Source organism: Hesperophylax consimilis, chromosome 22 (genome assembly GCF_061612785.1).
Source record: "Hesperophylax consimilis isolate HC1 chromosome 22, BYU_Hcon_1.0, whole genome shotgun sequence".
In the NCBI taxonomy this organism is placed as follows: Eukaryota; Metazoa; Arthropoda; class Insecta; order Trichoptera; family Limnephilidae; genus Hesperophylax; species Hesperophylax consimilis.
This window is the reverse complement of record NC_142857.1, coordinates 29,444,848-29,472,840: the sequence shown is the minus strand read 5'-3', so window position 1 is coordinate 29,472,840 and position 27,993 is coordinate 29,444,848. Positions and strand designations below refer to the sequence as shown.

Genomic DNA, 27,993 nt, shown 5'->3' with positions numbered 1-27,993 from the left:
AACAAACAGATAGAAATCAACCTTACCATATGCTATTAATAGGCTCTCTTGCTTTAAAAGACAAATTATAAAATTACTTTATTTAATATTTTGTGATTTTTAATGCTTCAAGATGTAAAAAATAATTTTATTCTTATTTTGGATGTCAAGTGTGAAAAATTTTATCAAGAAGTTAACATGAAAATTTTCCTTTAAGGGGGAGAAAAAAGGGGTGGGGTGATTTTGTAAGGTCAATTTTGAAAATCAGCAATATCAGCATCGACCAAGTCTATCGGAATAAAACTGTAGATGTGTTTAAAAAAATAAAACCAAACCGGAGCAGACACTTACAAATACATTATAAGGATTTATTCTTGCAATGATAAAAGTTTGAAGAAAAAAATTAAGTTCACTGTAATTTGGTAGGCGGATTTGGGTACCGCCGCCCCGGGAACCATTTATTGGAAAACCAACATCTCTGCCATAGATCACCCCAACTGGTTTCGGTACATCTGGTGACTTAGCAAAGGTGCCCAGGTTCATAGGGATAGGTTTGTCCGGGTCTTGACGACAGATGCGTCGACCCACCAACTGCGTTGTAGGCCGAATGAGAAGAGAGGTTGGGAGAGACCCTTTGACCTCTCCAGCAGGACTCTCTCAGAACATCGCCTTGCACCGCAGTGTGTAGAAATGGACTCATAATTTCATCACTCCTGATCCCCCAGATTCCTACCCACCCTTCATACTTTTTTCATTCCTAGAGCTTCCTCCCATTTTTTTTCCTAAAAAGACCCTCCACACAGCATCCCCAAAGATAACATAGGCCACGAAGGTGATTATTTTCCTAAAGGCCTCCTTTATGGAGCTAGTATAAAAAAAATAATACCTGCGAAGTATTGATGTATGTCCTATGCTTAACGGGATATTTAGAGTTACGATTGCCAGAAACGTTTGAGATAATAATGCGTGCAATTAACCATGTATTAATCTCAGCCTAGATATAATTTTACGACACCTTTTGCAAGTATTGCAATAGTTGTACGATTATATTCTTCCACTTTTATAAACTTAACATTATTGTGTAATAACACAAAAGCAATGTAATTATTTACCTTGTTTTTCATAAGGATACAGCGAAGAAAATTAGATCATAAATTAATTAATAGGTACCTGCTTTAATATTATTTAAAGACCGATCGATATTTATTAGGGCACGATAAGAGTCGCATACTCTGATGCCATAAAATGAGCTTTAAATTGAATCAATAAAGCAAATGGACTCGAAAATCTAATCCATTAAACATTTATGACGTCCCCAAAGAAATACCTTTTATTATATTCGGACCATAGATTGGGATCACTTATTGAGGCGATGGACGTCCGAGATAAAAACCATAAAATACATATATAAATAAAAGAAGCATTAGTTTGATAGTATACCGGATTTATACGAGCCGATCTTAAAGTGAGATAGGCTCGTTTTCGGAATAAGTATTTGTGTACAACGGATTCAAGCAGCGCGAAAGTACATTGTTGGGAAGAAAACGTTACTCCCGAAACCGTGTGAAAGAAAACCAACGAAAACCTTTAAAAAATCAGCCCGCATAAAACTTTTTATTATAATAGATCTATTTTAAGTTTCTTCGAAAATATAAACATAATGGTTTGACTAACGATTGAACCTCTTACCCACCGTTTCAGCATTTGAACAATTATAATCAGCAGAAAAGGACAATTAGTTAAGGTTATCAGCTTATCAAAATTTGATAAAAAGCTGAAATGCACATAGAATTGGCTTTTAACGGGGACCTTTCAAATGTCAATTAACAAAATTGCGCTAAATGGCCATTTGATGACTTTGTCACACGTCATTTTCTGCGAAACAACTGGATTTTGTTTCCATATTTTCTCATCAAATAGAAACATCGAGAAAATCAACGTCCGGACTAGTTACATATATTTTATACATTTTGCTTATGGCGTATTTTGTAATACAAATCATTATTTTTACTTATGTTTCACAGCCTCGTTAAGAACTTATAGACTGGCCTAGGTATATGAAGTCGTTTACCTTTTCTAGGTCTGTGAGAGCATTATTTTGTTCTTACGTGTTTGCCCATGCGATGATCATTACTTTTGTTTTTGCTTTATTGATTGGTAAGACTAGATTACGGCTTTTTTTCTCTATTTTAGCAAGTGGTTAATTGTTACTTTTTGATAATTGGAGGGGTGGGGACACAGCTTTCCCAATGAAATTTTAAGGAAACGTATGGTTTCCTCCTTCGGCAAGTACTAATGCACTTGCTAGACCATACTGAGTAGCCGATGACAGATATCTTAGTGAATCCGTCCGAACGGTTCTAGAAGCTGTGGGAAAGCCGGCGCGTTCTCTTTATAAATTCAGCCAGTTTTCTGGTTTTAACTCACGGGGTCCATACTAGAAATAGCGTGTCGCCACGTATTAAAATTGGCGAAAGCACGCGTCCTTGACTTGCCCCTTGTCAATCTTGATATATGCATATCCAGGTGTGCAGGTAAGTTTTGAATTCCGTATTTATTGTCCAAATCGTAGTAACACATACGGTAACAGACTCGCCTATAAACAAACCGCATAAACAGAATCTCCGGTACACGATTTGGGATGCTGTGCGAATGCGGAAAGTTATGGGAGATTTAGATAACACGCTTTGATGGGCATTACGAGATGACATTGAATCTGCCCGATGCCGGGATCCACTATCCCGGGTGGTCGGGCCGGCAGGCTACCTCACCGGGATACCTCGATCCCCCGGGATAAAGTGACCCCGATAATTCAGCCGTCTCCTTAATGACTTAGGCCATTGCTGATGATGCGGCATACGCACAAAGTCGTCAAATTGATGATTATTTAGATCTGGGATGTTAAATTAATGACAATTATGATGGGCCGTTTGTGCTTCGTAGACTTTTATCGATAATTGCAATCGCTAGCTATCTTTGATGAACGATAAAATTATTATTACCACTAACAACAGTTAGTTAATGATTTACTACACCAGTGAAGCTTGGTTACACTTAAAACAGATCATTGGATATTATATTTCAGCAAAATACGGGTTAATACAAACATATCGTTTTATTTCAAAGGTCAACCATCAATGATTTTAAAAATTTAACATACAAACATTTTTAGTGGAATTGAAACATTAACATTCACATACGTTGGTAGTCCGCATGTATTTTTAGACACTAAAAAGGGAGTCATTAATCATAACTAACTTTTTTTTCTCCAAGCTGAAAAAGAATCGATTGATTACGTCTTAGATGAATTAAATAAGTCTATGGATCATAAATACGATTTCTTTAAGCCAGTTATTTTGAATAACGAACGACATTATCCAAAAAAGTGAGCACATTGAGAGTTGATCCGACACCTTTCTAGGCTGAAATAAAAGTAACGGTTTTTGTCTACCGACTGTCAGAATCATATTCTGACCGTGTTCGTAAATATCGCTACCTGACCATAGATGATAGATTTCGTCAATGTCTATTGACAAATAACTTTATCGTCCGTGCTAAACCTCTTGGTATGAGATAGCCATACAGAATCGTAACTTTGCTCGAGATCACTTTAACTTAATTAGTATTGGACCACGATGAGATCGTTGTCGTACTATTTAGGATGGTGAAATTTATTGGCTGATGGGATGTAATGTTACCAAAGTGCTTTACCCGCGCAACGGGGTAGCCTCATAGGGATGCAAGCCCTATGTTTGACGTTGAGGAAAGGCTCAGCGGGAATTCACTCCAGACTGGAGCAGTTGTTTTCAGAGTGGTCATTGCCGCTTTGGATACAGCCTCTTTACACTGGACCTAGTTCAGCGAAACAACGCGCATGCCTCAGCAAAATATCTTCACTGTATTCATTATAGTAGCATCTGTCATCAATAGATATTTGCTTAACTTGAATAATGTTACGCATTGCGCAAGAATATTTCACATTACTTTCTTACCCACGCCATAACAACTGAAATCAACACATTTAATAATTGCACACTTATTTTAACGGGTAAACCACTTTATTAAATAAGGTAAAAATATTTTTTTTATCTCCATAAATTTTATAACAACATAATAAATTTTATTACATACACTCTCTTGATAATGTTGATAATTGTGCTTGGGAGAGGAAAACTCATATATTATTGTAAAAAGTTATTGAATTGATAAAAAATAAAGTTAGGTTATAAAGTGATAACTTTGAGAGCAAAATATAATCTTTATAATGTAAAATTATAAAGTGAAATTTAAGGGTGAAATGTTACAAGTGAAGTCAAGTGAAAAAGTTAGACATGCATATCGGTTAGGTTAGGAGGTGTTAGAACAACAGACTAGAAAGTGGGCAAATAAGCAAATAACAATAATTCCACGTTGTTTAGATGTATATCGCTCTATTGCTTGTTGTCAACTAATTTTCTATCTATTTACAACATAAATATCAAAGCTCAATGATAATTGAGGCAATTTGCAAAAATTATGGCACATTCACATTATGACAATATTAACCTTGTATTTTATCAAGATTCGTAAGGACATAAATTAAACTGTTCTAGCACATAGGATGACAAATTATTATAAGCAATAATAAGTCCCCTTAAATATATAAAATTTAAATAAGCAGTAATTGTTCATTGAAGTACTAGTACATATTGAATTATTTGGCGTGCTGGAAATAAGCCGACGTAGCTCAGTGGTACAGAGCACCTGACCGGACATCAGATGGTGCGGGTTCAATTCCCGTCGGCGGCATTTATTTTTACTCGGGAGACATAGTTTGAATGGATATTTCATGCGACTAATTAGTGCTTATAATAATTTGTTATCCTTTGTGCTAGGCATAAAAAACCTAGTCTTATAAACATCAGTTTATCATTAAAAAAATTCTAACTGTTCTGATGATATATAAACCCGGTTGGCTGTCTACATATTAAATTCAATAAAGTGTTGTTGGCGTGTATGTAATTTTTTTTCTACTTAACCGTTCCAATCATTGACCTGTGTAATAAATCAATGGTTCCAATTCACATGGTGTAAAGTTTGGAATATTTATTTCTTTGTTTTTCTCTTATTTTTTTTCTCATATTTTACTGTTTTTTCTCATTTTTCTTATAGAGTCAACAAAAGACTTATAATAATATTTGTTAATTCAGCTAAAGAGCGGCGAGTGCAATAGCCTATATTTTATATAAAAGAATACATATAAATGAATTAGATGAAAATGATTGATAAAATAAAATGTTTAATATATTTATGACAGCCTGGACGAGAGTAGCGCTGACTCATCCCAGCTCCGTGGAGAAGAATACGTACGGCTTTTTTAAAAATATGACTACATGATAATTTCCTAATAAAATATTAGTCAGTCAGAATATATCTTAGCACGTGTTCAAAGCAGGTGGCTTGTTAACGTATTTTTTTATTGTTTGTTTCATTATTTTTCAGAACACGTGTTCCGACTTCCTCATAAAATATTTGTGCTGTACTGTTATTTTGCTATGCATTTCGTCAATTCATCCGTTATAGGTCTCTAGTACTGAAAAACGAATAATTAGACCAGATTTTTAATAAATGAACAATATTTCATATCAGTAAGTGTTCTCCGTGTACTCAGTGGCTCATCGAAGCAGCAACCCCATTCACTTCCTCTGCGAACATTTGCGAGGCGCTGCATCGTCAAGGGAGGCTAAACAGCGCCCTGAGTTATACTCTAAGTAATGGGAATATGTAAATACCTCGTCGGAACATATCAAGAGTCAGTATTACAAGAGAGTGTGTGTGTGCGTGTGCGTATGCCAATGTGTGCGGTTCATCTTCATTTTCTAACCCTCCCGACAAATGCTGAGATTGTATGGTAGTTAATTATTAGGAAAATTTGTGTACTTAAGTATAAACATCCTTTCAACAAAATTATATTTATGTAATAAAATTTCCATTTTTTACCGCAAACGCCAAATCGTTATTTTAATTAACTCCGAAGAACAGTTATTATTTTGCATGTATATTAACTTTAATAAATTGCTGGAATAATTGTAATAAACTAATGTTAACTCAGCAGAAATTAATTAAGTCTAGAATAATAGTGTTAGGTTATTGTAATTATTCGCTATCAGAATTCTCCAAATAGACATATTATTGTCTGGATATATTAAAATTATTCATGCTTTTCAATAATTGGTTTAGGTATACGTATTTTTTTATGTGGCTGTTCGTAGTGGGGAGCGGAAAGAGATGGGGAAAAAGGAAAGTGGGGGACTACCTAGCTATTCAGAACTGGTCACCAAATACGGCTAAAGCTATTTTAAGCAACGTTTAAATTCTGAATAATGGTCTAACACCAGGGCGAAACTGAAAGAATCTTAAATTCATATATAAGGATACTTCGTATGATTTTAAATTAAAAAAATTGTGAAATAACACAAATTACTCAAATAAAATTTATTGCGCACTCCAGGATATGAACCCGCAGCGTTCAGCTTGCTAGTCGAGAGCCTTACATCTTGACCACGGAGGCCGTCATTTTAGCTATCTAACAAATAATTTATCACGTAATATGTCAAATACAGTTAGCTTTTTATTTTGACAAAGTTAGTGATCGATCAGTGATTTGAACAATATCACTGTCTTAAACCTTGAATTATCATAAAAATATAGGTTATATGTAGGTTTATTCTGGCTGACACAACTGTTGTGGCTTTTTCGGTACATTTCGAAATATACTTCGTAGTAGGTATATCAATTCTCGGGAAATTGAATGTGTTTTTGGGTTTCTTCTGCCAGAAAGAAAAGTTGTGCAAATTTCCAACGCCAGGTTGTTGCTATATAGGTTTATATAATTAAACTATGCAGTTAAAATTTGTTTAGTGAGCCTGATGAAATTTTGTAAATGTATAGGGTTTTCCAATAAGAAGTGTTATTTTGAATAGCCGGCTATTTCAGTAGATGTTACTTTTGAAACTGTCATTTCTTAACATTTGAGAAGTAGAAACTACGTTATTAATAGAAATGGAACGATACACGCTTTTACAACGCATTGAAATTATTAAAATTCACTTGAGTTAATCAAATGCAAATCATCTTGAGTGATGAGGCCCATTTCCACCTCGGTGGCTTCGTCAACAAGGAAAATTGTCGCATCTGGGGCTTGGAAAATCCAAGATTTATTGTTGAAAAGCCTCTCTATCCTCAACGTGTGACTGTTTGGTGCGGTTTATGGTTCAGTGGAGTCATTGGACCATACTTTTTTGAAAATGAGGCTGGAGCAACAGTTACGGTGAATGGATTGCGCTATCGGAATTGGATGGTATTGATCTGGAAAACGTTTACTTTCAACAAGACGGCGCTACGTGTCACACAAGCAACAAAACCATTGATCTTTTACGATTGAATATAAAAATAACACCTCTTATTGAAAAACTCTGTAGTTTCTTCCAGGTTGAAATATAAAATAGTTTTGAACCGATAGATGGCGCTGCTGTAGAGATCTACAAAAATAATAATTTTTTCGACTTTTTTTCGTATTTCTCACCGAAAATACATAAAACCACAAATTTTAACTTCCCTACAGAAGTTATTCTGTGACAGGACAACGTCTTATATTATAAAATGGTTGAGTTAAATTCTAACCGGTTTCTAATGTAAATATATAAAAATTTAGCCTGCGTATGTTTGTGCTCGCTAAACTAGAAAAGTAGTCAACCGATATCGCTATAAGGTTTATATATATATATATATATAATACAGGATATTATATTTGTTGAAAGTAGAGAAAAGTCGAGCAATGCCAGGTACATGTCAGCTAGTCTTAATATGTAAAAATTCATCATGATTTTGTTTGCTGTCGCAAAACTCGAAAAATAGTTGACCGACATCGGTGAAAATTTTAAAGTTTGTTGTTACTAGTAACGGAAGTGTTTAGGGATGTTTAAATGGAAGAAAAGTCGGAGGCGCCCGAGATAGACATTAGCAATAGCGAAGCATTGCTGGGTTTAATAGTATTATTACAAATTCAAATTTGTGTTTGTTTGTCTTTCTTTCACGTCGCAACGTATCGACCAATTGACGTATTTTGATCGCCTAGGTATAGTTGGGGAACTGAGAAGTGACATAGGCTAACGCCGAGTGGTTATAGGCGTTCGATTCCCAGTTGAGACCGTTACCTTTTTATATTTCTGTGTCTTTTTCTGTTTCGTGTTTTATTTATATTTATTAGTATTATCGCCTTCTTCGATGTTATAACACTGTTGTTTGTAGTAGTATTGAAACGGTTTTGGATAATACCTACCATTTTCCCATCATATTCTATCATACCTACTATCCATTTCCTTCCTTAAAAACAGCCTTACCCACATTGGAAAGAAGAAGATTATTTTGTTGCATTGTAAATTGTCGCAAGTCAGTACATTCGTATTCGTGTCGTGTGGCAAGCAGGTGTAATCGTCGTGTCCTCGTGAATTGGAGTCGTACATCGTATATTCACATGCTTTGTGCTCGGTTTTCAAATATCAAAATCGTATCAAAGATTATCTCGTGTGGAGGAAATTTCACCCTGTGTACAGTGTCAGTTCGTCGAGAGTCCTACTTGGCGGAATTCATGGGAACTCAAGGTAGGCTATTTCCATCATTCCACATTTCCCGTGATTTTCAACTCAATTAAATGTTCTTTATATTGTCGTATCCTTGTTGATTTGATTTACAGTCCATTTCTGTGTACTAGAATACGGTAAATTCTGGTCCTTCGAGCCGGATTTTAAATTATTTATCTCTACAACTATTATCTCAAAAAGCCAAATGTGTAATTGTTTGAGGCGACACACTAAGAAGAAAAAAGCACGAAAACCATCCGTTTCCACTCTATTGAATTCCAATCCCACAAATTTTCCTCCAACCAAATGAAAATAAAATACACCGGAATCCCACTTCTGAGATGGTGGAAGGGTTCCTGAGCACCGAGAGAAGAAGTAGAAAATGTTTCGCACCATTACTGTAGGGAACGAAGTAAAACGATCAAATAGTTGCACGATGAAATAATAGTTCCATGATAAAAGAGAACATTGAAAAAAAAAAGTGAAGAAGAAAAAAACTTAATCTATAGTTATTTATTTTTGGGTTATTATGCCTCTTTCGCTACATCCTTCTTTAGCCAATGTTTAAGACAGCATTACAGTTACCTTCATCAGGACAGATGTGTAAACGTTGTGGTGATCTGTTTGCATATGTATATACCAGTATATGTGATACCGATACACGATACATACATAAGTACAAACTTCACAACAATCTTTACACATCTGCCCTGATTATGAACACTGTAATGCTCTCCAAAACGTTAGCTACCGAAATGAAACACGGCATAATACCCAAAACAAATCACTATAATATTTTGGCCGTGAAAACTTCAAGTCATATCTAATCAAAAGTATCCTTAACTAACCTAAAATAACCTTTGAATTTCAGGAATATTACAGATTAGAAAAAATGATGTATGTCAGTCAAATGGTATAATTAAAAACTAGAAAAGATGTGTACATTATCTTTCAAATATTTTCCCACGTAATCATATTCCCCTTGCAACAACGATCTACTTCCCTAATTAGCTCCTCTACTCATAACTCCTTCATCAATTCTTCTGCCGATTTGGGTTTACCCATCTCGCCCCCCCGCTTTTTAACCACTCCCGCAAAGTAAATCTATACAGTCGTCCCAATGAGAAGACGTACCCGCAACATCTTCGATCATCCTCTTTCTTCTCCGACGTCTTTTGAAAACTTATTATCAGTTATTAGTGATTCTTATATATTATTAACTATTCAGTCCTACATGAAATTAATAAGAAGCTATTCAATATTGTTTTTGAGGCTTAGGAAGTTCGTCAAGTGCTTTCGAATATCCAATATTATGGTTAAACGTGTAGGATTCGCACCCATGTCTCAATTTTTATACGGAGAGTTGAAGAGATGAATAAAATTATACGGAACATGTGATTGTTTGTCTTCCTATGAAAAACCCGATGGTGATCAAAGCAAAGTTCATTACGTTATAAACGAATGCAACCGATTCTTCATAATTCGTTCATCATTCAAAGAAGCAAGAAGAAAATAGGAGAACAGTTGGAATGGCACAAGAATAAAAATGGGCGAAGAATATAAAGATAAGAAAAGAAACAATAATGGCAAAAAGTTCCCGGGAGCCTTTGAGGTTCGGCGAAGTGGTAAAGGAACTCATTATGTGCTGAGATGTCCTCAGATCTCCCGTTGAATGGACCGGCAAATTGTTTGAGATGTCCCCCGTATCAATCAGTGCTTCCGCAGAATGATAGGGCATTATGCTGTTAATCGATTTGCCAGCGAATTTCTAAACAAAGGTACAAAGCTTGTGATGAAATATATCTGGAATATTGGTTAGCTGTCGGTTGTAGAAAGGCGGAACTCTGAAACTTTGTTTGTTTCTAGCGACATTTGGTTCTTTTTTCTCAGTAAAGCAAAGCACTTGAAATGTATTGATTTATGAAAATATACTAAATTATCTAATCAAATCTGATCTATGGAAGTGAAGCATGAAACTGACGGAGGTAGGACGAAAACAGACTGAATGCATTATTAATATGTCAGTAATGGGGCGTTTAGGACGTAGAAAAAGTGTCATGAGAATATTTGATGAGCTAGTGGGTGGAAGAAGTCCAGGATGTCTGGAATATGATTTGATACTGATAGGTTAACCTATCAGTATCAAATCATACCACCATTTATGGCAGAAGTAAGAACTCAATTTTGCCAGAGGTTTTATTCTGTGATTTTTAAGAGTAAAGAAAGGCACTTAAAATCTAGGAATATTTGTCGTTTTTCTGATACTTACACAGATGTAAGGAAGAAAATAGACTAATTGCATTAGAAATATTTGTAAAAACATTAAATTTAAAGAAATATAAAAAAAGTCTAAGGCTTTCCTGGAAGACATCACACAATTATGCGAATCAAAAACTTCACTGAGGTTTATTCAAAGAGTCGGAATTAAGGATAAATTGGTTGAAGACCAAGGACGGGTTGTTTCGGAGAATCTGAACAATTCATCAAGTTTCAACGTTCATTTTCAAGTCCTGTGAAAGATTTTTTCAAGTTCTGTTTTTATTTCAGTTTTGTCAAGCAACTAGCCTACAATGATATAAAAACAGAACTTGAATAAGTCTTTCACAGAACCCGAAAATGAACGTTGAAATTTGATGAATTGTTCAAATTCTCCGAAACAACCCGTCCTAAGGTTTTTTGGCACTTTGATAGACCTTTACTCTACCACTATGGCGATATGCAGTAGGCTGGAGCAATTTCTTTTATTTTTTTATTAGAATTTCAAAATCCCCATATGTTAAAACATTGAAACTATACCAGATGGGAAAAACCACAACATTTTATTGACCTGCGATGACATGACAGGTGGCCTAAAAATTACAAAAAACGACTTTTTACATATTACTAAAGCTCCTCACAAAGGGCAATTCAGGAAAACTTCTCTAATCGAAAAAGATTTTCGGTTTTTCAAGAATAATAAATCGTGTTCCACCGACAAATGGTACTTTATAACAAAACAAGTTGTATTTTAATTATTTTGATCGACCAAACATATAATTTATTATTTTTAATTTTTAATTTTTGAGATTTTCTCATTATGCCTTCACAGAGAAGTTCTAATATCGCTCTTAGACTCGGCAAACTGTTTTGAATTATTTTTCAAATAATGTAGGTACTTGATATCCCGTTATATGAGATGTTCGTCAAGCAGTTGTATAATATGTAGGTACTTGATAGCCCGTCAGATGAGATGTTCGTCTAGCAGTTGTATAATATGTAGGTACTAGATAGCCCGTCAGATGAGATGTTCGTCTAGCAGTTGTATAATATGTAGGTACTTGATAGCCCGTTATATGAGATGTTCGTCTAGCTTTTGTTTATGTTTGTTAGGTTTTAAGATTGATAGAAGCAATAGATGCTCCTCAGGTGATCTCTCCCTGGACGGCCTTAGAAAACAGATGAGTACGCACAAACCCCACCCCTACCTTGGTCTGAAAGGCGACCTAAATCGTCTTCCTCAAGCATTCGAAGCAATCGGTTGCTTGAAACAGTGTCTTCTGAACCAGGTTCCAGTGACAACTTCGCATCCCCAGATGAGCCACGTAGGTAATGTCAAGGTAAGTAACCCCGCAAACGCATGCATGCTGAGAAGCCTTCACAGCTCTCAGTGTTGTCGACACGCTGTTTGACGTATTTGACCTCATATGGTCCAATATGGATAAGATTACCTCAACCGTCCCTGATGTCAGTAATAAGATCAACAGAGAGGATGCTGCTCAATAACCCGTAAGCAAGGACTTTGGAGGGTCTAGAGTCGTTCAAAATAAATGTATATTCGTTCAACAACAAAAAATAGAGTCTTGACTTGTGTGGTAAAGGAGGAAATCATATGTTTCATTATAACGCCATTTAGGTAGTTATGAGGTCCTTTCCAAAGTTGTAAGGTATGATTTCGATAATCACAGCGGGTTAGTTTCTTTCCAACATAAATTATACCGCAGAAAAATTTCAGTTCTTTTCACAGAAATAATCTACTATTATAATATGAAATTTATGTGATATATGAATATTATTTATTCCATATTCAGCCATACCAAAATAAATGTCTAAACGGTGTAACTATTTAGCATCGGCGGTCCGTACGAAACGGTATTTTCACCGCCGCAATATAGTCGGAGGGGATTGCCACGAGTTGTGAGGTCGTTGGGAAAATAAAACGGTATTTATCGGCCGCAGATGCGGGGCTCGTGTCCGTAAGCCACCCTCACATAACCCCATATGCTCCATACGTCCTGCCACGGGCCAGGAGAGAGCTTAAAGACTGCGGGGTGGGAATGATGGCTGATTATGGGATGAAATAATTCTAGTTGAATTAGTTTTTTGTTGTGACCCCTTTTGTTGTTTTTTTTGGTAATTCTTTCATTTGCCGGTCTCTGATGGAGGAATTATTTAAAACCTGAATTAGATATCTCAAAATGGGTGTTTGATAGGTGGTGTATTATTATTTTATTTGTATTTATTACATTATATTTGTAAAATTTAACTATTCCTACGCTAGCTTGTGCCGTGTTGTAGTAAGTAGTCTACGAATTTTAAGCAAAATGTTCAAGTATTCTAGCAAAACGAACCTATTCAATACCCAATACTATGGCGTAAATTGAGAGAAACCAGGACTAAGTAAAAATACAAACCGAGACGAGACGAGGGGAAAGATAGAGTGAATTATCATTGTCGCTCAGTAAATTTATTACATCAGTGTGATCATTTATTATCCGTGTGGCCATCTGTGAAAATGAATAGGTCGCGATAAGGGATCGCTACAGAATTACCGAGTTCCCTTATAGTAGGGTTAGATAGCCACCTCTGGTCTTGTTCATCACAACTTGTTCATCTTGAACAAGTTGTGATGATGACTACGTATTATCGGCATTATGTGTTTTTGTTACACATTTTTAACTGTCATTACCACCTAAGAATCACCTAAGAACTGTTTGGAATCAGGCGAACTATGGCATCATCAATTGAGGTTATGTTGTGAGGCTTAAGGGAGAGGGAATGGGCATTATTGAGTAGTACCTACCTGGATATTCAGATCTGACTAACTAAACACGACTCTCGCATGGGTGGACTTTGAATAGGACGAAACTGTGAATATCTGCACACCTATTTTCTACTAACTGTTTCCAAATAAACATTATTTTATGAATTTTCGAAATTTTTTAAAAATATTCAGTTTAATTTAGCTCAGTTCTACTTATCTATATATTCCCTCTCTCTCTCTTTCTATTTCTTGGTAAAACAATAAGTTACCTCTAAAATTTATCCCTAGGAGCCAAAAGCAGAGCATTCGCCCTCCATATTCCGCTCTGCTCTAAGAAACATGCCAAGGAAATAATATTTCAAGGAGACAGACGTCCTAAAAACACAACTTCCAAAATCTACCACGGAGTAAAAAGATTCAACCACCCAAAAAAAAAATTTTAAAACTACTGTAGCATCGGTATATTTTTTGGTTGATGACCATCATTACTTTCTAGCGAAGTGATTTTTTTTTAGACGGAAAATTGACGATGGTTATTAAATTCAAGGCTGACGCATCAAACTTTGACGTCAAATCTTTTAAATGAATAAAATTCTCCTTCGTTTCTAATGAGGCCTATTCAGTTTTCATTACTTTGTGGAAAGTTGTACAATTTTTTGTAGTAAAATAAAAAAAAAAACAAATTGTAATTTTGATTGCGAATTCTAGCAAAATGAATTTGTAATGAAATAGTTAATGCGCATTAGGCAACCATCTTTAACTTTCGACATTAGAATTTTAGACTGTATGTAATGTTTACTTTGAAAACATTGTTTTATTTTGGCCTCTTGGGTTTTTTAAATTTTTTTTCTTGTATTAACTTGTTTGCATCAATACTTTTGCTTTGGCCGAAGTTTAAACTCACGTCTAAATAATCATAATCTTGAAAGTGATTTATCTGTATTTTAATTTTAATTTATCTTTTAAATTCGTTTCCTTTTTTAACTGAAATTTTGTTGTCATTGTTGTATTAAATGAAAACGACGTTTATAAGAACAGAATAGAATGTTATATCTTAGACGGTTGTGTTGACTGAAGGTGAACGAGTGGACGGGACGAGATAAACATTCATAGGCAAGTAAAGCCTCTGACATTTTGCAAAGTGCTTATCATATGTGAACTATTAGAATGCCGATTGCCCAGAAATTTTATATATTGCATTTGATTCCAGATAAATTTGCTGCTAAAAAAACTCTTTTCGTCGGGTATTTTTTTGTAATTAATTATTGACACTAGACTTTTTTTAATTTAACACAAAATTATTCAATAAAAAATTTGCAAGCATTAACAATTATTTTTCAAATGTTGTTTCACAAAATTATTTTTTAAATTTCCGGAGCGTCTATGGCAAACTTTTGAACGGAAACTAAAAGCGTGGTTTTCACTCTTTCGTACACTGTTTAAACCATATATCTCACCGTAATACTAAATGAGAGAGGGAGATGTATGTCTTCTATATTATGAAGATCTCCAAAAATCGCCAAAGGGGTTACTCCCTGATTTAAACCAACCCGGTTGAAAGGGTATATAACATTGTTGACTCTTTAACACTTATCACTGAATCATTTCAGAACTTGTATATATGAAAGTCAAGGATCTCAATTTACAGATTTTTTACCTCACTTTCTAGAGCTGATAAAAATTGGCCGTTTTCGTTTTCGAATTGCTGGGATAAATGGCTTTTCGCACTATTTTTTGTTGTTATATTTTAGCTATTTTTTGAAAAATGATTATTATATTTAATCTCTACCGTTCTTCCGTCGGATTTTTTTCGAGTGTAAGTTTTGAGGGTGTTTTTTCAATGTATAATTTTTGTGAACTTTTTTTATATTTAATAAAAAAATAAATTTTTTGTATACAGTGTACGATTATATGTGAAACTCGTCTTCTGATACATAATGTTATTTCAAGTAAAATGTTTATTTATTCAAGCATCAAATATGTTTAAACACTGCCAGTTTTAATTCGGGTCTGAAAGAGTTAAACGCTCACACCAAAACAGTATAGACTTTTTTTTTATCTTCAAGCTTAAAACATCTTCCTCTTTTCACACAATTTCTGGTCCGTAAAATAATTCAGCAAAAATCTACCACAAATTCAGAATTTAAATTGGCTTATACCTTCGCGTTAAGTAAGGGTCCCCCATAACGCGGAGGTAATGCGCGCTATAACTTGCCGCACCGACCTGGACTTTATACATCGCCGGGATTTTCTACACATTACTTAGAGGATCTCACGTGAAGTATTTCTTATTCCTTTTCCAACGAATTTACAGTAATTTAAATATGGTCAGAATATTATAATGCCGGGAACGAGTGTCTTTACAATGATGATATGAAGGCAGGGAAGATTTATAAAATCAATGTATCTTTACTAATTTTAATCACAGTTCTGATCTCTAAGATGCTAATCAGCTCTTCATCGAACATTAATATATATTACTAACTCACATAGTACTAATAATAAATAAAAAAAAACCTAGAATAAAAATCTAAAAAACCAAACAAATAATACCTCATCCAAATAAAAAAAAAAAAAAAATTAGTAAATTGACTAACTACCCAGTTAGACTCGAGAACAATTCTCGAATAACCGGGAATTGTAATAAATTAATGTGATGTATGGTAATAAGTTGAGTATTTAAGCGATAGATGGCGCTAGTCATAAAGCTTACTCCAGAGTCCGTCAGATGTCGCTAGAGTGTGCAGATGCTTGTGAGGTTATAGTGACAGGGAACAAGCTTTTCGAACCAGAGAATTACCAACCCTCCGTTAATGAACAGTATAGCTAAATCCAGAACTATTATTTTGTAACGTAAATAAACACCATTATGTGTAGAACCTTTTACTATTCAACAAAGAGTTCCCAACCCTTAAATCTGCAAAGTAAGACAGATATAACAGTTAATTATGATTGTTATGTATTATTTTATTATATTGTATCTTCTATTATTAAAATTTAAAAAAAAATAGTAGTTGTCTTGAGAATTTTATAATTATATATGTGATCGAAGGACTATTGCACAAAGAAGAAAACACGAGGAAAAACGAAGTATGTTGAGCAAAATCTCTGCTGACATTTTTGACAAAAAAACGGGCGGCCAACTTATTAGGCGATAGTTTATTTTGCGAAACTATTGTTTATTGTGGTATTTTAAGTAGGTACATAGTTATCTATGTCCTAATACAATCCTTATTTTTATTTTTTTTTATTTATTTTTTTATTTAATAAAAAAGGTAAGTATAATATATATTAACAATAATGATATATAAAAATTAGTTTTCACAATTTTTTTTGAATTTTTTGATTGTTCTCCTTTATGGAAGCAGACGCTTGTGCTTATATACATATACATATAATTATGGTAACATATTTAAAATGAATCAATCACATATTTTCTTAATTTAATTTTAAATGTTTTTATGTTTTCTTCTGATTTTATTTCTTCTGGTAGCTCTCCAAATATCTTCAACGCTCCGTACATCAATGACTTTTGACTCTGTGTTTTTTTCCTGAAGGGGAGTCTCAATTCATTTCTTTTCCTTGTCTCATGTGTGTGTTTGTTCTGCAGTTTATCAATTTTTCTTAGGAATTCACTAGACGTATGGCCATTGATTATCTTGTAGATTAAAAATATGGTATTAAAGTAAATAATTTGTTTAAATGACAAGATATTTAACTCCTTCATCATGTTCTTAATTTTTGTGTATCTATTTTTCTTCAATATGATTCTCATTGCTCTATTTTGTAGAATTGTCATTTGTTTCATTAATCCGTCGTTGAATAAGAATAGAATGCTGCTACAGTAATTTATGTGTGGTACAATAATTGCGTTGTACACATTTTTACTAGAAACTGTGTTAAGGAATCTTCTTATTCTTCCCAACAGTGAGATTTTTTTGGCAATCTTTTTAATAATTTGTTTTGTATTTTGAGCAAAAGTTAATTTGGAATCAATTATTACCCCCAAATATTTCATTTCAAATACTTCTTTCAATACTTCACCGTCTATCGATATGTCTTTTTTTGTTTGCGTTACTCGTTTTCCAATGTTCATGAATTTTGTTTTGTTTACATTCAATTTAAGTTTATTTTTCTTCAGCCATATTGATATATTATGTAGGTCTTCATTTAGATGGTTCATTATGAGTTCATAATCTTCTCCTGTTATATAAATCAGTGCGTCGTCTGCAAATAATATTATTTTACAATGTTTCAATACTTTTACCATATCATTAATGTACATTATAAAAAGAATAGGTCCGAGAACCGACCCTTGTGGTACTCCCAATGTAATCTTTACTGGTTCGGATATTATCTCACCCACTTTTGTGGTTTGATATCTATTACTTAAATAATCCTTGAACCATTTCAACGCCTTTCCTTTTATTCCATTTTTAGATAGTTTTTTAATAATTATATCTCTATCTATCGTTTCAAAAGCTCTCTGAAAGTCCAGGAAAACCGCGATTACATATTTATTTTTATCTGAGTCTTGTTTCCAGTCCTCCAGAACTAGATTGAGAGCCATTTCACAAGACTGGTTATTTCTAAATCCACACTGTTCTTCACATAATATATTCCATTTTTCTATAAAATCAACAAGTTGTTTTTTTATTATATGTTCAAGTATTTGTTCATACTTAGGGAGCGTGTTCACTGGTCTATATTCTTCACATTTTTTTGTATTTTTTATTTTCGGTATTGGGATGACTCTTGATATTTTCCATGATTGAGGGAACTTTCCTAAGGTGATAGATTCATTTATAAAATTAAGTAAGTAATTCTCAATGATTGGTAATGATTGAATTATTAATTGTATTGTTATTCCATCAGGACTGGGTTTTGATTTCATTTGTTTCAGAATAACTTTTAATTCCTCCTTTGTTATTTTTTTAATTTCCAATTCTATATTTCTTTCTTCAATTTCATCATGAACATTATAAACAATTTTCGGAATACTCTCGTTAATATTTTCAATACTTTTTATAAAATAATTGTTGAATTTATTGGCTATATTTAACCCATCTGTTCCAGGGGGGAATATTATGTCTTCATATGCAATACTGTTATTTTCATTTTTCAGTGAAGATTTTATTGTTTTCCACATTTTCTTCTGATCTCCCCTTTCTTCCTCTATTTTAGTTCTGTAGTATTCATTTTTTACACTTTTTAATTGAGTGGTTTACCTGTTTCTATAGATTTTGAAGTTTTCCCAGTTGTCCGAGCTCCTCGTTATTTTTGCTATTTTATACAATCTGTCTCTTTCCTTTTGCATGCTTCTTAGTTTATTGTTGTACCATTTATTTTTTGATTGGTTCTTAGTTTGTTTTTCTGGTACAATTTTATCAATTGAATATTTTATATTTTTTATGAGTGTTTCTACCTTCATATCAAAATCTAATTCCATCATTCCATTCCAATTTTGTGCTCTGAGTTGTAATCCAAGTTCTTCTTCGTCATATTTTGCATAGTTCCTGTAAACTTTGGTTTTTATAAAATGTTTTTCCGTATTTCTATTTTGCTCTATAATTTGAATTATGGAGTGATCTGTGATTCTGGGTGAATCTTAAAGATTTACCTGTAGTTCAAATACATTTGTTATCACCAGATCAATTTATGTACTTGATGTCAGAGTCACTCTAGTGGGATCTTTTACCAGTTGTTTCATCCCATTGAACTCAATGATATTTTTAAGTTTTTTTGTATAGGTGTCTGCATTTTTATTAATGTTTATATTGAAATCTCCTACTATAATATTCGGTTGTCTTTCTTTGATGTTCTCTGAACACCATTTTTCAAAGTACGTTAAGAAATCCCTCATACTCGAATTAGGTGAACGGTATACAATACAGTAGACCCCTTTTTTTAAGCCACTTTTTACTTTTATCGCCAACATCCACGCTATTTTATCGTGTTGTTCATTGGTTATTATTTCAAATTTTATATTTTGTTTGATTAATAGAATTACTCCACCCGTATGTCTGCTATATGAGTTACATCTTATAGTATTGTACTGCGGAATATTGATTTCATTATCTTCTATGTCTTCTGTGGCATGTGTTTCACTTAACATATCCATTTGTGGCTTTCTCTCCTCTAATAATATTTGGAGCTCTTCATGGTGTGATATAAGGCTTTGTATGTTTAGGTATAAGATCTGTTCCTTCAGCCTAAAAAATCGATTTTTTTCATTTCTATTTCAACTTTTCTTTTATATACTGGGCATTCCTTACTTGTAGCTGAATGATTTGTATTAAGTTTGAGTCCCAATCTTTTATCTGTCATTATGCAGTTTATGCACTGAATATCCCCATCATCTGTGCATTCTTTTATGTCATGTTGTTTTGCACATTTAGAGCATGATTTTTGATTTTTGCATTCTAGTGCCTTGTGGTTATATCCATTGCACTTAAAGCATCTCATTATATTTATGTTATTGTACACCCGGCATCTGTCCCACCCTATATATATCTTTTCGGCCTTTATTATTCTCATGTAAGTGTTTCCGTCGACTTCCGCATATACTGTATAATTTATCTGGTCTCTTTTATTTTTAAACTCTTTTATGTAAGTTACTTCAATATTTGAACTTTTTTCGAATATGTCTTCATTTTGTGATTTTATTTTTGTTTCGATTTCCTCTCTGTCTTGCTTCTGTGTTATTCCAACAATTTTGATACTTGGTTTCTTCGCTGTAATTTTTTTAATATCGTATTTGTCTCCTAATTTTACCTTTACCTCCTCACACATCTTGTCTATATTCGACGCATTTTTACATCCAACTATTATTCCACCATCTTTTGCGTTTCTTACACCCGTCACACCGCAGTTTATGGGATCAATATTTTTTTAATTTCCATTGTAGTTTTGACATTTTCTTGTCTATTTTTCGGTTTAATCATTACCATAGGCTCATGTTTTTTTACTTTCTCAGCATAAGATTCATTTAAAGTTATTTTTTTGAGGTCATTTTTCAGGTCGTCGCTTTTATTTTTTATGTTTTCGGAGAGACATTTATTTTCACTTATCATTTTCTCACATTTTGTATTTAGTTCATCATATTTTTCAGAAAAAAATTTCATCTGTTTCAGGATAATCAAGTTCTTTTCTAATAATTCATCCATTTTGTTCTCATAGATTTTGGATTGCTCTTCTAATTTATTTTCAAAACAGGTTTTCATTAAATCAAACTTTGACGGCCGGCGTGGTCTAGTGGTATACGCTTTTGACTACAGATCCGAAGGTCGCGGGCTCGAACCCGGCGTGCGCAAATAAATTTTATTTGATTAATTTGTGTTATTTCACAATTAATAATTTAAAATAATATATAGTATATTTGCGGCACGTTCCAGAGTGGAAGATACTCTCAGTATCGCCCTGGTGTAAGACCACCATTCAGAATTGAAACGTTGCTTGAAATGGCTTTAGCCGTGTTTGGTGACCAGATCTGAATAGCCAGGTACTTCCCCACCTTCCTCTTCCCCATCTCCCTCCCCTCCCCAATACCCTCAGAGCCTCACAACATACCCCAATTGGGGATGCCATAGTCTCACTCGCTCCAGACGGGAGCAGTTGGGACTCTTGTGCGGTATTACTGTAAAAAAAAAAAAAAAAAAACTCCTTTCTGAACATTTTTTGAATACTGTCGGATAGATTTTTTTCATTTGCATCTTGCGTCACATTTGCCCTGGTAGAGCGCGTATTGGCGGTATTCTGATTGATTGTCATGGCGTAGTGGCGGTATTCTGATTGGTTGTCATGGGAGCAATAGCTGTAATTATAGCATCACTTTTAATTCCCGACTGCACCTCACATATAAATACGTTTCTCACTGCACCTTGCCCAGGTACTTTGTCTATGGTAGTTGTCACTTGTCACACACACTACCAAACACTAATGTCAATGTTAAAGTTGTCAAAATTATTAGAACAAAATTACGCGTGTGTTTACAACAGAATTCATTTCTAACATTCACACGGGTAACTTGGCACTTTTATTTTATTTTAACAGCACAGTAATTACTGTATTACACCGCAATAAACAGATTACAGTTTATATTCCACGAGAGCTACAATGACAGTTGTTGCGTATGTATTGGTTTTGAATTCTATGCGTGTTTTGCGGTAAGATATTACCATAAATAAACCACTCACGATATTACAAATAAGAGATAGGCGAACGCTGAACTAGTACAAGCAGTGAAATGGGAAGTGAGAGGGAAGGCGGGAGACAAGGTATTTTGAAAATTATGGAAATAAAACAATACCATCTCCGAAATACAGCGGAGTATGCGTGTTGTGTAGATGCGATGTGTATCGAGTAAATGGCGTAACCAATACCCCATGGTATTTTTATTTTGTAATATTACCAATTTGACAATTAGTTTTCTCCCTATTCTTGACGGCTTTCGTGGTTGAGGGGTAAGGCTCTTGACTAGCAAGATAGAGGTCGCGGGTTCGAATTCCGGCATGGGAAAATAATATGTGATATAACACAAATTACTAATTAATCATTTAATATTATGGCATATTAACGGCGCGTTCCAGAGTGGCTGATACGCTATCGCCCTAGTGTAAGACCAAGATTCAGAATGAAACTTTGCTTGCAATGGCTTTGGCTGTGTTTGGTGATAAGATCTGAATATCTAGATACTTTTCCCACCTTCCCATCTCCTTCCTCTCATCACTAAATTCAGCCTCACAACATACTCTAATTAGGGATGCCATAATCTCACTTGTTTAAGACGGTTGGGAGCAGTTGGACCTCTTGTGCGGTTTACAATAATTTCTCAAGCACGCCCTTGTTATAACTGTGGGTTTTAATTGATTTCTTTAGTAGGTATGCCTATTATATGAAGCCTATGAGTACTTATTATTATCAAATTTCATTTGTAGAACTCCATTATAAATTTAAGGTATTCTTTTATATGTTCAATAATATGATAATTCAAAAACACTTTATTTACAAACAAGTCCTGTTGTGTAAATACATTATCAAACTGGTGAAGCAACTTAAGGCGACAATAAAGGAGGTTTGTTTTACGCTAGCATTTTAATTATTTCTAATGAACATATTACTATAATCTCTTTCTAGGGGGATTCCTAATGGCGAATAAAAGTTATTTAAATATATAAAAATAAAAACAGGACTTAACAATTAAAATATTTTATGTAATTCGGTTTAAAAATTAAAATTAATTAAATAATTAGTAAAAAGTTTTTCAACTATAAAATTAGCGGTAAACACCGGATTTTATATTTCTAGACGACGAATTAGTAACTTCCCGATCTCTAGAAACATTTCATATTTTTGTAAAGCGTTCATCACAAATAATTAAAATAAACCCGGAACGGAACGGAAAGATCGATTTTCTAGGCCTGCTATGGCAAAGTCGGCTCTGAGATATGGAACTAATCTGCTAAGAGTAAATAATTTCTATGATATCAAAATTTTAACCAAAATATGAATAAATTTAAACCCTATTTTAGTAACGTGAAATCACATAATAAATATATAACTATAAAAAATATTTAAATAATTGAATTAAGGAGGCATCTCTGGGCTGGAGACCAACAATTCTTGATAAACCTATTTGATTCTTTGCAAAGAAGCGCAGTCCATCTGATTGATAATTCACGTTAACATTGGGCATGCTCAGTCTGTTCTATAGGTATTTTAATGGAGGCTGTCTCAAGGAGCTAGCAGCATTGATCCCCCGGTGCACTGGTGCACATGCGTGATACTCGACGTATACGAGCGGGATACCCATTCACGGTTAATGTTGGCTTCATGAGAACGGGTCGCTTCTTCGACTCGTTTTTGTATAAGACGGCTGTATGTGGAACGAGCTACCGGCATCTGTTTTTCTTTCTTTATTTAATCCGGTGCTCTTCAAGACCCGCATTAATAAACCCCCACATACAGCCCCTACCAAAACCCGCCTCACAACGCTGCCCAACAGGGTGGCGACATAGCTCTAGTGACTTAATACTGTACGAACAGGAGCTCTCTTGAGAGGTGTCACATAAAAAGTAAAAATTGAATAAATTGACTTTTGCAGCAGGATAATTTTTTAGTATATTGCGTTTAAAAGGACGATCGGAAATTAACCTTTAGAACGAAAATAAAAAAATAACCAAATCTGTCAAAATCTCAAACAAATTCAAAACTAACAAGCTTTTCAAATACATTATTATTAATTAATAAAATAATTTCGTACCTACTTTATCGCTCATCTGAAAATCAAATCAAATCCCTGTTATTGAGGTCATTGAACCGAAGATACAAGGAGACACGCCTACTTACTTACTTTTATAATATATATATTGAATAAATTCTCTTTGAAACATAGTTACATTGTGGTAGAATATAATTATATTAAACTGTGCGCGTACACGTACATCCACAAAGTGTTTCAATTCAAAAATTAATAATAATAATTTGAGTTCAATAATTTATTATTAGGAATAACTTATTGGAGATTAAACCTCATTGTAATATTTAAGCATTGGAAATAATTTTATCAAATCTCTTTGAAAATATGAAAATAGAATAAGACGGCCTCCATGGTCGAGGGGCAAGGCTCTCGACTAGAGAGCTGGAGGTCGCGGGTTCAAATCCCTGTACGCGCAAGTAAACTTTACCAGATTTGGTTGTGTTATTTCACAAATTACTCATTTAAAATAAGTATATGTATATTTTCGGCACGTTCCAGAGTACTACTCTCAGTATAGCCCTGGTGTAAGACCACCATTCAGAATTGAAACTTTGCTTGAAATGCATTTGCCGTGTATAGCTAGGTACTTCTCCACCTTCCCCTTCGCATCTCCTTCCCCTTCATACTACCTTCAGCCTCACAAAGTACCCCAATTGGGGATGCCACAGTCTCACTGGCTCCAAGCGGTCGGGAGCAGCTGGGACTCTTGTAAAATAATTACGCACAAACTTATTAATATTTTTTTTAAATATTGGATCAATTAGACTTCAAAAACTTTTTGTGTGTTTTTAAAATATTAATGAAAAAGTTCCCCTGCTTATCAAATCCGGGTCGCTGTACATCACTGAAAATATATGCTCCTTTAAGGGGGGGGGGTAATTAATACCATAGACCAGAGGTTTACTCTAATTAATGCTCTTCGCTTGAATGAGTTTCTGTGGAAAATAAATGGATTCAGAGCCTGTTATTTGTAACTGTATTCAAATGAGTGTCTGAATGTCCAAGACTTGTGAATTTAAAAAAAAAAGTGTTTTTCATTTATAAAAGACTTCTGAGGTTTTCTTGTGATAAATCCATTGGCAAATAACGTCAACTTTGAAAAGAGCAAGAATTTCTTTACATTTTATAAATGGATCGTTATTCAATTCCAAGTAAAAAACCAAAATTTCCAATAGATTGCGGAAAGCCGAAAAAAATTGGCTTACATTAAGTCTTTGGAGTTCTATTTTTATCAGCAAGATAATGCCAGTAGGTCGGGATGTATTAGCATCGCTCAAACCGCATCATTTCTTTTGACGCTTTGAATACTTTAAAGCACGATCTGAGAGCATTTTTTCACGGCATTCTAACTAACGCACGCGCGTTTCTAGAAATCTTTAATGTCCGTAACTTTTTACTACAACACATAAATACCTGTCACACTTTATCAAAAACACGTTAACAGATCAGCACAGGTTCTCCTAGTGAGGTGTTCACGTAACATACAATATCAGCCACACACAGTTTTACCACATCAACCTATTTTCTTTATTTTTTGTTCCTTTTTTTCTGCACTTTTTTTCTGTATACAATACAATATAAACCACTGTAATCATTTGTGAAATGTGTATTCAAGAATAGACATTAATAAATAAAATATTCTCCTAATGAATTGGCCATCATTTGAAAGAAGTCTATCGCTACATCAATTTAATAATCTACTGTTTCTGTATAAATTTCAGTTCACTGCTCTCTAGGGATCCTGAACAGCCCATCAATACCAACAGTTCAGTTTGAATTAACGTAAGCCGCGATACTATTCAAGACGTAAGATTTAAAAAAAATGAGGACCCCCTATGATACGCACTGAAAAAGATTATAAGAGCGTTTGGAATATGTGAGTATATAAATCAGTAATTCGCTAGATTTTAAATGCATAAAAATGTTACTCTCTGTGAGTGGACCAAAGGTTCGGGTTATCAGAGTTGAAGAAAACGCCACATTAAATGCAAAAAATGAGGGGTACAAAAAATTGTTTTGTTTACACTTAGTCTAAGAAATTCAAAATAAATATTACAATTGTTTAAAAGATCTCACCTATTGTAGTTAAGACTGTGAGGGAATAGAAGAAAGCCTTGGCAAGACTCCATTCTCCCTCATCATGTCCATAGGTCAGCTCCCCATACGGCTGAGCAGCTCCCCCGAGAGCCATCTCCTGGTAGACAGCGCCATACTGAGCTGCCATCTCCTGAGCTACCCTCTGAACTAACTCGTCTTGGAACTTGGAAATCTCCTGACCAGCGAGTCTAGTCCAATTCTCCCTGTACAGGATATTCAAAGACACTGTTATCTCCCAGATGTTTTCAACCGTCCTTGCGCGTGCCTCAGCATTCACGTCACTCAAAAATGAATAGTTTTGAATCTTTTCTGCAGTGTCCAGAAATTTAATTTGTCGTCTGGAGTCTTCGGGGATTCTCTGATCTTCTTCTTGACTGCTTTCGTTAAATTGCCTTTCAGAACTGGCTTGATCAGTAAACTGCTTGTCTGGTAGCATTCTCGGTTTGATGAGTTGGTTGTTTCCACCCTCGATGGCAAGAAATAAGAAAGAACCCAAAAATGTATATCCCAAGAGCAAAGAAAAGATCCCTAGATTCGTAAAAAAGCTTACGATGTATTGTCGTCTTCTTAGTTTTGTGGTTTTGAAACAAAAGCAGCAAACTATTCGACTGGTCTGTGAGACCTTCGCATCGGAAGTGGATTCGCCACCTTGCTTATGTCTCGTAACTTCTCCGTTCATGGTGGGTTTTGCAATGTCGATTCCTGAAAATGGAGCATATTGGTAGTTATCTACGTCTTCTTTCTCATCGAAAATTACTGGATCCATCTTTGAAACATCAAAAACGCTATTAAATTAAGTTTCAACACTTTATATTTTAACTCGAATATCTTGATATAAACTTTAACACTGAACTGTTTTAAGCACACATATTTACTTTATAATCCTGCTAACCCCACTTTCTTAAACAAAAGCTAACATTTATTTTGTTTCGAAAGTTAAAATTTATTTTTATTAATTTTAGACACTTTCTTAAGATCATTTTGCAGTAAAATGATTTTTTGTTATTTTGTCTATAAACCACAGGCAAACACCACAATCTTAATTAAAATTTTACGAACTCATCCAGTTTAAACAGATTCTATTGTTACACTTTTATAGTTGTAGTTTATATTGGAGACTCCGCATTGAATTTCTGAAACAAAAGAAAAAAGTTTTAATTAACATAAAAACATTTTCACTCTAATAATTCTTATTAAAAGCCTTTACAAGAACGGGGGAGGAAAACCACATGCGTGCATTAAATGGATGAACAATGTTATAAATTTTATTTTGCTGTAATGATGCCAATGGAAAACTGCTTAATTGTTTGGATTTGTGTTTGCTTTGTAAATGTATTATTATTATAATACCTTCGGTTGATTTATGTACTAGAAAATTAAATTTAATTCACGCTTGTCTGTTGGTTCTCTCCAGAGGCGGTTCCTTGGTACGTGCATTTGTGCATTGCACTGCTTGTCTTCAATCTCCACATAACAAATTACAACGACATCTGTGCCCCAGTGATCGATGTAAAAAATTCGTAATTCCCGTCAGGTCATTATTTGAGCTATCTTCTAGTAAAAAATCCCACGCAAGAGCAAGCGGGCGTGCATACCCAGATATGCACAGAACCAACTTTTACCATACTACTAAAACAGCGTCGGGCGGTATCGAGACAGCCCGAAGTAGCCGAAACGGTGACATGAGCGAGACAGATTACACTCTTAACGTCAAATTACGTGTTAGAGCAGTGCAGATACATAACCCATCCGTGCATTATCGAAGTGCTTTGACGACGAGTAAATTTTGCATCACTTTGATCATGCGTAATCCAATGCGTTTGGAATGGATTCGCTTAGAAATACTAATGTTCAATGTTAACGCAACAACATTAACACATTGGAACTCGTTCGCGGTGAAATCAAACGGTTTCGCTATATTTTCAACGATGAATTGAGTGTCTTTTATTTTCAAGATAATTTTGTATTATTTAATCAGTTATTTTGCAAATATAACTTAGAAGATAGAATGAATTGCA

General features: G+C 34.3%; 1 protein-coding gene across 1 annotated transcript in view; it reads right to left on the bottom strand.

Moving 5' to 3' along the window:
- Nucleotides 1–27,043, bottom strand: part of LOC149413434 (uncharacterized) — a 92,099-nt gene extending 65,056 nt beyond the window's left edge. Inside the window, exon 1 of the mRNA XM_089645020.1 lies at nucleotides 25,955–27,043. Within this exon, the coding sequence (XP_089501146.1) occupies nucleotides 25,955–26,741 (787 nt within the window). The 5' untranslated portion in view covers nucleotides 26,742–27,043. The remainder of the gene's footprint in view (nucleotides 1–25,954) is intronic.
- Between the last annotated feature and the right edge of the window lie 950 nt (nucleotides 27,044–27,993).